This window comes from Temnothorax curvispinosus, unplaced genomic scaffold (genome assembly GCF_003070985.1).
Source record: "Temnothorax curvispinosus isolate PA1 unplaced genomic scaffold, ASM307098v1 QBEX01018560.1, whole genome shotgun sequence".
In the NCBI taxonomy this organism is placed as follows: domain Eukaryota; kingdom Metazoa; phylum Arthropoda; class Insecta; order Hymenoptera; family Formicidae; genus Temnothorax; species Temnothorax curvispinosus.
The window spans coordinates 1-11,371 of NW_020228340.1; the positions used below are offsets into that span (position 1 = coordinate 1).

At 43.3% G+C, this 11,371-nt stretch overlaps 1 protein-coding gene across 1 annotated transcript; it reads right to left on the reverse strand.

Annotated features, from left to right (window-relative positions):
* Positions 1 to 9,548: 9,548 nt before the first annotated feature.
* LOC112468526 (kelch-like protein 5) lies at positions 9,549 to 11,332 on the reverse strand. The gene is made up of 7 exons (XM_025037745.1): positions 11,237 to 11,332; positions 10,974 to 11,163; positions 10,589 to 10,822; positions 10,327 to 10,489; positions 9,947 to 10,157; positions 9,713 to 9,886; positions 9,549 to 9,620 (listed from the first exon to the last, which is right to left on the reverse strand). The coding sequence occupies exons 2-7, from the start codon at positions 11,131 to 11,133 to the stop codon at positions 9,549 to 9,551; spliced, it is 1,014 nt and encodes a 337-aa protein (XP_024893513.1). The 5' UTR covers positions 11,134 to 11,163; positions 11,237 to 11,332.
* Positions 11,333 to 11,371: the final 39 nt, after the last annotated feature.

An 11,371-nucleotide genomic window follows, 5' to 3' on the forward strand; every position in this document is an offset into this window, starting at 1 on the left:
CCTCAAGCAAAACCGCGTCGAAATCTGCGGACTCTGCGCGAGTGCACACCGCGAACGCCTCCGCCAACGACTCGACTCCGTGTCCTTTATGTAAAGCGTCGCACTTCGTAAATCTGTGTCCATCGTTTATAAGCAAGAATGCGAGTCAGCGTCGAGAGCTCATTAAACAACACAAAAGGTGTTTTAATTGCTTAAGTACCAAACACTCCGTGCAGGATTGCAAAAGTAAATATTCTTGTCGCGTATGTCATAAAAGGCATCACTCTCTGCTGCATTCTGACTCGGATTCTGGCTTCAGTGCCACAGGCGCTGTTCCTAGCGACAGTTCGTCCTCAAAGGACAATGCGGCGATTAACTGCTCGTCGCCTCAGGCCTCTGACTCGAAATCGGAGGTCAACTCTCTTTTCGCGGCTGCGAAAAATCGTTCGCCGATTCTATTGGCGACAGCGTGGATCACGGTCCGCAGTTCGTCCGGCCGTACCGCCGTCGTCAGAGCGTTACTCGACCAAGGCTCCGAGATGACGTTCATCTCGGAGAACTTGGCGCAAACCTTGCGAGTCAAACGGATTCGCATGCCGATCTCGATTTCCGCCGTCGGCGGAATCAACGCCGGGACATTTCAAAACGCGACACGCATATTCATTTCGCCGCGCGCGTCTCTCGTCCCGTCCCTCTCGACCACGGCGCTCATTCTCCCGTCCGTAACCTCCTACATTCCGAAACGCAACGCGGATATTTCGTCCATTTCATATCTCTCCGACTTACCGCTAGCCGACACGGATCCGACGAGTCGCGATCCCATCAGTCTCATTATTGGAGCGGATCTCTATAATGAGATTATTCTCGACGGCGTGCGTAAGGGGGGGATCGGGCAACCTATCGCGCAAAATTCTATATTCGGCTGGGTCATCTCCGGACCCTTCAGTTCAGTCGCGTTTCCTGAACAGTCCTCAGCGAAAGTTCCTCGAATCTCAACGCATCATATTTGCTCTCTCTCGCTGGAGAAAGAACTCCGCCGGTTCTGGGAAATCGAGGAGCTTCCGCAGCGATCCGCTCTTACACAAGAAGAGAAGGATTGCGAAGAGCATTTCCGCTCGACTCATTCTCGAAATTCGGAGGGACGATACGTCGTGCGTCTCCCATTTAAGAAAGGCCCTCCTATCGAAATCGGGGAGTCTCGGGTTCAAGCCGAGAAAATGTTAAATTCGCTAATTCGTCGATTGCGTGACAAACCGGAAGTTCTGAAAGACTATCACAATTTTCTCGACGAGTACGAACGTCTCGGACACATGCGACCGTTATCTCCCGCGCAAGACAACGAACAAAGCGTCTATCTTCCACACCACGGGGTGATTCGGGAAGATAGCGTTACCACGCGTCTCCGCGTCGTGTTCAACGCGTCAAGCGTCACCTCTAACAATACCTCTCTCAACGACCACTTGCATATTGGTCCGAAAAAGCAAACCGATATTTCCGCCATAATTGCGCGGTGGCGCAGATACAAATACGTTTACTCGGCAGATATCGCAAAAATGTATCGCCAAATTCTCGTCGATTCTCGCGATATAAATTACCAAAGAATTTTATGGAGACGGTCTCCTCACGACGCAATAATTATTTTCCTGTTGCTAACCGTGACTTATGGCCAAGCCTGCGCGCCCTTTCTTGCCCTTGCCGTTCTCGAGCAGTTAACTATCGACGAGGGTAAACACTTTCCCCTCGCCATCCCGATTCTCAGAGAACATATTTACATCGACGATGCCGTATTCGGAGCTGACGACAAGCCTCATATTCGACAAATTCGAGATCAGTTAGTGGCCTTATTAAAACGCGGCGGGTTCGAGTTAAAGAAATGGGCAAGTAACTCCCCCTCTCTTCTAGACGATATTGACGTCGCGGATCATGGGCTAGCCGGTAAAAAGCCCTTCGCGCAAGACGAACAGCTCAAAATTCTCGGTATCGGGTGGAACCCTTCTAAAGATGTTTTCGAATATCGCGTCGCGCTTTCGGATAAAGTTCCCGATACCAAACGTACTATATTGTCCGCTGTCGCGAAACTTTACGATCCGTTGGGCTGGGCCACACCTGTCACGATCGCCGCGAAAATCCTCATGCAAAGGCTCTGGCAACTTAATATCCAGTGGGATGAGCTTCTTTCCGAATCGGTTTTCGCGAGATGGAACGATATATATTCACGTTTATCAGCTCTCGGTCACGTGCAAATTCCTCGTTGGAACGGCCTCGGGCCTGATGCCGAACGTTCCGAAATACACGGTTTCGCGGACGCTTCGAATCATGCTTACGCCGCCGTTGTCTATATAAAGGTCGTGTCTTCGTCGGGCAAAGTCACGATATCGCTGCTTGTTGGTAAATCTAAGGTCGCTCCTTTGAAAACAATCAGCATACCTCGACTCGAATTATGTGCGGCCTTGCTTCTAGCGCGACTCATTGATTTTGTTCGAGCGTTAAACGGTTATCAAAATCTTCCGTATTATTGTTGGACGGATTCCAACATCGTGCTTGCTTGGATCGCTCAAGATCCTTCGCGCTGGAAGACGTTCGTCGCCAATCGCGTTACTCAAATTCAAGCTCTCGTTCCGCGTGCCTCATGGCGACACGTCTCAACTAACGATAATCCCGCGGATTGCGCGTCGCGCGGCATTTTCGGCGATGAAATTCTAAATCATGAACTATGGTGGCACGGCCCTTCCTGGCTCACTCTCAATTCCGACGAATGGCCGATCGGCGACACGCGTCTTCCCGAAAGCGCTCCCCTCGAGGAGAAAACTATCGTTTTGCAATGTCACGCCCCTGATCAATGGGATCTCGCTACGAAATACTCCTCATGGCCTCGGTTGATTCGCGTCACCGCGTATATAATTAGGTTTACCCGTTTATGTCGTCGCGATCGACCTTCCGACTCGCTCAACCTCGCGCTGACCACCTCTCCTCCCTCGAAAAGTATCTCGCTCTCTGCGCCCGAATGTAATCAAGCTAAAACCTTTTGGTTTAAACAAATTCAAGCCGATCTGTTTTCGAGCGAAATCAAAACGTTGTCACGAAATCAAAACCTATCGCCTAAAAGCTCGATTCTCTCTCTTCGACCGTTTTTAGATCAAGACGGAGTTCTACGCGTGGGTGGGCGCCTCGGCAACGCTCCCTTACCATTTCCCGTACGCCATCCTATCTTATTATCTTCGCATCCCCTTGTCAAGCTCCTCGTAAATCAAGCTCACTTACGAGCCTTGCACGCGGGACCTCAGCTCACTTTGAATATTCTCCGTCGCGACTTCTGGATCATTCGCGCGCGCAACATAGTCAAAGCGGTTATACATAATTGCGTTACATGCACGCGCGAGCGAGCGGCAGTTCCTACTCAAATCATGGGCAATCTGCCCGAGCCACGCGTAACCTCGACAATTCGCAGTTTTCTGCACTGCGGTGTGGATTATGCGGGACCAGTTCTTATTCGCGCTTCCTCCGGTCGCGGTATTACATCCCGCAAGGCGTACATAGCCTTATTTGTTTGTCTCGCGACTAAGGCTATCCACCTAGAATTGGTTGGCGATTACTCCACTCCCGCGTTTCTAAACGCTTATTCCCGGTTCTGCGCTCGTCGCGGTCTTCCGCAATGTATGTATTCCGATAACGGAACTACCTTCGTCGGGGCAGACCGAGAAATGCATCGAGCGTACAAATCCGCCGTTCAAGACCCAAATTTTCTAAATTTAACCGCGTCAGATAACATTACGTGGAATTTCCTCCCCCCTTCAGCCCCGCATTTCGGCGGGCTATGGGAGGCGGGCGTGCGGAGTGTCAAAACTCATTTGCGTCGCGTCTTAGGGACTCACACTTTAACCTTCGAAGAATTCTCGACCTTATTGGGTAGAATCGAAGCGTGTCTGAATTCTCGACCGATCGCTCCTCTCGCCGACACACTCGATGACTACGAATGTCTCACCCCCGGTCATTTTTTGGTCGGATCCGCTCTCACGGTCAACCCGGAACCATCTTTGCTCGAGCTAAACGAGAATCGTTTGTCGCGATGGCAATTAGTCCGACACATTACAGAAAAATTTTGAAAAATGTGGAGTAACGACTACGTGAACACTCTACAACAACGAGCAAAATGGCGAACGGTCAAACCGCCGATCAGTCTCGGACAACTCGTCCTCTTGCGCAATCCCACGTTGCCCCCGTGCAAATGGGAGCTCGGCCGCATAACGCAATGCCATCCCGGGCCCGACGGTTTCACGCGCGTAGTGACCGTGAAAACGGCCACTTCCGAATACCAAAGGCCCATCGTAAAACTATGCGCTTTACCGGTCCACAGCGAGGCGACGAGCAATTAATCGGACTTCTTGCGTCAATGCGAGACGCGCGTTAGATCTAAGTATTATATTCTAAGCTAGTTTAAGCAATTCGTCTATGTTATTCCACGGCGGGCGGCGTTGCCCCTTTAATTTTCTGTATGTCTCTGTAAACTTCTCGCGCTGATGTTTTGTGTTTTTCTATTATCCCGCATTATTTCGAAACTATCGTTCCGAGGCGGGCGGTATGTTCGAGATCCGTCGAACGTTCCTACGCGAAACATCGGCTCGAAAACGTTATTATATTTAACATCGAGAAATACCGATGTTTATGTTGTTCAAGCTCTGTCGAACTTGTGCGGAATATACGTTCCCCGCGATCCCCGCGCCCTCGAAGCCCATCGATCGCGATCACGCGTTACGAGAGTGCTCCCTTATTTGTCGGAGCACGGAAACGGCTGTTTTGACGCGTGATGTGACCATACGGACGAATCGCGATTCAGCTCTCATCGCGCGTTCGTTCCTGAAAAACAACCCTCTTGAGTAAACGGCGAATTCGCTCGCCTCGACAGTCAGTCGTTGCTGAGGATTCCTAGCCTCAAGTCGTGAGCTAGACCTCATAAAAATCGTCGCGTATCAATCCTCGTCTAAAGACAGCACGGCTCTCTCCCTCTTAAATCGCTGCGTGAATCGCTATTCGTTCGTTTCGTCTTAACGTGCGGATCAAAGTTAGTTATAATTGAAGTGTGCTACTTAGCGAGGGGTCCGAAAACTTCCGGTCGTGCTTCGCTCGCGATCGTTCTTCTGCCGCGCGCTCAAGATTTCCGTTCGACGCGTGCAAGATCTCCGCTCCGCGAGAGGCTTCGATGCGAGAAGCCGAGACAAGATTTCCGTTCGCGATATCTGGCAGAAAAGTAAGAACGACTCAGAAGATTTCCGAATCCGCGGTGCACGATCCGTTGTTCCCCCTCGCGTCCTTCCCGTTCTTGAAATAAAGACGATATATTTCTTTGTGCAATCTGTGTTACGAGTGCTTTAATCCGCCTTCCTCCCGCGAATTTACGACTCGCGTTATCCACGCTTCTCGCTCAACTCTGAGCGGAATTCAGCTTCAGGGCGACCGTCGTAAAGCGACGCCCGAACATGTGGCATTATAATTTTCAAAATATTTTCAAGTTATTATGTTTAGTTTCTAACCTACCCGTATTTCTATTCGTATATTTTCCTGCTTGCCCGTATTTTTATTTCTGCGTACCTATTCGCGTATTCCTACCTACCTGTATTCTTATTTACTTATACAAATGTGAAGTAAAACCATGGATATACAATGGATACTTAATCGTGTCCCTAATTGTGTGTTGGTTAAATCTATCGGGATCATTTAACCGCAATTATGCAAAATATGGGAAATGTCGAGCAATAATTTGAAAGATACAAACGCTCGCAATAATTAGCTTTCAATCTTAATGTGATAATTGCATACTATGTCTCAGAAGTATGCACCTACCTTATATACATTTCATTTTGGTCAATATAGTAGACCTTATCTTATATGATGCGTAATAGCGTAATTCTTACAGTTCTTTTTTGCCAGATTAGACCTACTTATTTCGTTGTCTCTGGTCAATCCACTCTGGCTGTATACCAGCCAAAGAATGAGAGAAGGAGACAAACTCCTCCTTCGAGATGTCGGCTGATTAACAGCGCCGGCAGGTGATTATAATGGTCGATTACGAATCGTTACAATCGTGAACACGAGCGCGTTAATCATATAAAAAAATAATCACGTTTGTTAATAAAGTATTAATTAAATTTAAATATAACTTAATTTTAATTTCTCAGCGACACGCGTAATTAACTTTTTTGATCAAGAAATATATTAAAGCGATAGGTAGAAAGCAAAAAAGAATTATATCATCAAAGAATGTAAAGATTTTATGTTAACCGTGTTCTAATCAAAATCGTCAAGATTATATCTCCATCGCGAATATCTGAATTTGAATACTATGTAGAGTGTAGAAACATGAAACAACCAAAATTTAAATATTACTCGATAAATCGGTCAATAAATTAACGAATAAGGAAATAATTTTTAGTACAATCCGAGTCGCCAACCACGAATTGCGAACCGCGAACCGAACCGCGAACATTAATTTGATCTCTGACTATATATCTGATTGATTTCAAATATTAAGTGAGATATTCAGAATGAATAACGTGAGATCCTAGAGGAACGACAATTTCCTAAGCAATATATTCACGCAATAAGTATAATTGTAATCAATACAATAAGTATCGTTTCATTGTAAAATGTTATTAAAATTATGTTTAATATGAAATAGATTATATTATGCATTTTCATATAATTGATATAAAAATTATCAACTTTTAGGCATTCCTACGTAAAAAATGATTCTGTTCCGCGACAAATATTCACTGGATCTCACGTCATTTTATTTTGTTTTATTTACTGATATGAAGCCAAGTTACTGGATATAGATAGACTATAAGAGATTAGAATAAAATCGGCGTGTTATATGCATATAATATAATTACGCGAGAGCATTCTCCCATAAGCACAATAAAGCAATAAATAATAAAACTCTATAGGATGAATTATTCAGCTTAGTCTCATTTAGTTTATCCATTTTGGAGCAACGGATCTGATGTGACAAGTCATATTTATCAGCATCACTAGACGGGAATAATATATAAATACATAATTTAATGTTCACAGATTTGTTACCCCATTATATAAAAAAAAAATTCGTCACTCACCGACCGATGCGCAACGGGCGGAGTTATCAGCCACGTATAGCAACGATGATTCTGTAACACAAAAATGAAAGATTCAAATTAAAGAGACGCTCAAAATGATCAACGTTTCAAAAAATAATTTTTACGAGCGTCTAATTCGCCTTTCAATTAGATTTACTAATATAATTATATATTTATTTTTCGGGAAAAATGTTTACGAGAATAAACTTTTAGGAAATTTTACATGGTTTCTCTTTCTCAAATTATTTCTAACTTATCTGAGATAAAACCCGAATGTAAATGGGAAAGAACTATTAATTTTAAGATGAAAAATAATACTCACTCCAAGGTTGCTCCACCGAAGCCCGATGCCTCTGCCAGGCCTCTCCCTCCTCTCAGAACGTCTGGGTTGTCAGGCCTCCTCCTCGCCTCCCGTCGCACCGGTACAAGACACGCACAGAACCTTATGACCACTGCCTAATATTCTACGATCGACAGCGAAGTAACTGTAATAATACAATCGTGACACTTTATTAGACACTCCCGAGATGAAACGATCGACGTGCGTACTACGGCGCGGGCGCACTTCCACACCAAGCTGCTCTCTCCGTTGAACGCAGACAATTTCATACCGACGCCGCGCGGATACCTATACAACGCGAGTCGAATCAACGGCCAAATTGAAACGAGCAAAACATTTGAACGAGTCAGGCTTGCGATACAGCTCGAGCGCGTAAAATTCCGCGAGATGCGAATGCAATTAAACGGTCGACACATATGTATATCATGCATCACTACGCCTCGTTATTCTAAATCACTCGAATCGCGTACTCTGTTGTTCACATTAAATCCCACGATGATCTGACGATTCGCGATTATACGCTGCGTTCTCGAAACACGAAAGCGGCAGCCAAATTATAGTCGCAAATCAATGATATACCGGAACACGAGTTCGAGTATCCTTTGAGACAATCGTCATAAATCGCGACGAAACGTTAGTACAGCACTCCGATCGTCTTCTCACTCTCCTCTGTGTACGATAATAGTCCATTCATCAAAATATAAAAGAAACGGAATATTCGACGTACATATAATTCTGTATTTACCTCTCACTCTGATTCCTGTTTTCCTGTAAATCGCACGAGGCGCGTGGCGCGTGCCGTCCATCAACGACCAGCGCTTCGGCCATGTTCGTGAATCGCCGCAAACGACCCCCATATTCTGTAAGCACCGACAAATATCGGTTCGATAAGCGTCGTTGCGCAGCTTTTATACGATATGAAAAACCTGCGCAACGACGCTTATCGAACCGATAGTTGTCGGAAGCGTGTACAGAATCAGCGCTTCTCGGCTTCGGCCACGTTCGTGAGTCGCCGCCGCGAACGACGAAAATCAAACGGTCGCACAAACCCTAAAAAAAATAATCAGACGGTGACGGTTAAGGTGATTGGGCCATCAGAGCATGTCAAAGAAAAAAATCCGAATTAAAAATATGTTATAAAGAAAAGCTAAATACGATTAAATTTGCAATTTTGAGAAGATCTGTGACATCTAGTTTTGGCATTTTTAACATAGGTTTTATGGGAAATTGTATCGAAAACATACATTTTTCGAGAATTTCACTCACTGTCTGTAAAGAAACAAGTTCAAAAAATAACATTATTTGATTCTTCTAGCACTTGTTAAGTATAAGACAAAACGACGTTGACGTGTAATAAGGCCAAAAATTCAATCAAAAGTTGATGAATTGTCGCGTTTCTTGTCGGCCTTTCGATCAGCTGTACGCGACGTGAACATGTAGCAACGCCGCGCCGTGTAGTGTTTTCTTTCCACAGCACTATTCTTTTGCAAGCAAATATCTCATTATCGAAATTGTTTGTTACCTTCTATTATATTTCAACGTAAACACAATGCATAACCTCACGCGAACACATGGCACTGACATGACAGCTGATGCCTACAGCGAAGAGATGCAACGTCGCGACATTTCTCTTGTACGAATGTCAACTGAAGTCAAATCTTGAACTGTTTACATTTATCTGTAGATAAATTGATACATAATCGAATAAAAAGTTACATTATAAAACCTTCAGATTTATCAAAATATATTATTTTTGCTGATTTTTTGCTCGCTGAAAATAAGCGTCGAGCGTCAACGTGAAATGGCACCTTTCAAAGCACAGTTTTGCATATATTTGAAGCAATTTTTTGCTGCTTTGTGTACTTTTCCTTATTAAGTTCAAACACGTGGCTTTGTATATCTGTAAAGGATCTTTTTTGGCCCTTTTTTCCTTTCCTTAAGAGGGTTCAACTCAGTAAAGAATTTCTTAAATATCTCTTTTAGAATTCTTTAATGCTTTAATCAATCATTATTTACTAAAGAAATAGAGTTCTACAAAAAATTATGTATTTAAGGATTAATTTTAAGGATAAATTTGCATAATTAGCAAGTCCAATTACTAATCGTTTAGTAAAAATAATCTACATGTCATTGGTTAAATTTTTTACAACAGCAACACAGAGTCCCGCACGGCCAGTCTTAAGAGAAGCAACCTATAAACATAAAAAAGGTTTAAGTTTACAAAATATATTTACAATTATTTCTATTTACCATATTCAATTACAGGAATAGTTTATACACTCACAGGTTCCCATTCGTTGAGATGTGGATCGTAGGCTTCCACTAGTGTGAGAAATTGTTGGCCGTCGTATCCTCCCACGGCCATAAGTCGGTCACCTAATACGCACACACCAACTTCACTCCGGGGCACACTCATTGGCGCAACCATAGTCCACGTATCGGTTTTAGGATCATATCTATATTGTTACATCGCATTATATATAACTTGAAAGCTTTAACATATAATGTAACTGCGGCTTTCTACACAGTCGAATCTGCTAACATTGGGATCGCCAAGTGAACGGTCGACACCACCGAGTGCATAAAGACAACCATTCACTACTCCTACGCCTACGCCGCCTCGTCTCTTCGACATAGGTGCGCACAGTGTCCATTTGTTCGTGTGCGGATCGTAACATTCTACTGTATTTAAGCAGGAACTGATATCTCTTCCTCCTACAGCGTACAATCTAAAACATCATAAAAATTTAATATCAAATTTATTTAAACAAATTTAATATTTAATAAGATTTAAAGTTAATAAAATAATATTTATACGAAGACACGTACTAAAGGAAATTAAAATGACTGAAAACAGATATGACATATACATTTAATAATTTATCTGTAAAGACTTACTTATCATTTAACACAGCTACACCGAATTCAGATCTTTGTACGGACATAGGACATATTGAACTCCACTGAACTGTTCCCGGATCCCATCTCTCTACCGCATTAAGAAAACAATCACCGTCGTAACCACCAACAGCATATAAAAATCCACCTAAGACTGCCATTCCTGAGAAAGAATATTATAACGTATTTGCCAGGGTTTGATTATGAATAAATGAAATAAATTGCACATTAATTTTGCAAATTCTCATGCATTTGCACATACCTAATCCTAATCGATGAACATTCATAGGTGGTAGAGTACTCCACGTAAGAGTGAAAAAATCAAAGCATTCTACTGTGTTCAATACTTTTCTACCGCGTGGACGTACTCTACCGCCCGCGACAATCAATTTTTTATCGATTACCACTGCGCCAAATAGTAATCTACTGTTCATGGCTGCTAAAGATCTCCAGGCATTATCGCGTAATGAAAATGCATCTATAATAGATGTTGCATCTAGAAAGTACGTTGCAAATTATTTCGCTTGGAAAAAGTAAAATAGTGCGACAATATTGGCATAATAAATTTTCTTTACATTAATCGTGATTGATTAATTATCAGTTATGCGATTAATATTAAATAATTCATTTTGGATATAATAAATTACCTTTATTGGCGTGCGTCCCTCCGACAGCTAACAACGTACCCACAGTGGCTTTTCTGGGTTTCGTCCTGCCTGTTTGAAGCAAAGGTCTTCGCTCAGGCAGCAAATGATACTTCAATGCTTCCATTACTAATTCCTGCACCATTCTTTGGTCTTTGAACATTTCGTTACTCTCAATATTGTCAGCTATAAACTGTTTTGATTTATTAGTTAAGCTAATGCACAAGTTCTGTCGAGTGAAAAAATTGAGCTGTCGATGAACTTACCGCGGGTGATAGCAACGGTAATTTGACTAAACCTAATAATTTACTGGCATCTTTGCTCCTGTTTTCTGGATCGTGTTCCAGCCAAGTTACTAGAGCCTGAAATAATAATAAAACAATAACAATTCTATTTATTCT

Coding starts and splice junctions, on each gene's coding strand:
- LOC112468526 (XM_025037745.1), bottom strand. CDS start 11,133: ATGTTCAAAGACCAAAGAATGGTGCAGGAATTAGTAATGGAAGCATTG. Junction 10,490..10,588: donor TGTTCATCGATTAGGATTAG/GTATGTGCAAAT, acceptor ATTCTTTCTCAG/GAATGGCAGTCTTAGGTGGA. Junction 10,158..10,326: donor GTAGCTGTGTTAAATGATAA/GTAAGTCTTTAC, acceptor ATGATGTTTTAG/ATTGTACGCTGTAGGAGGAA.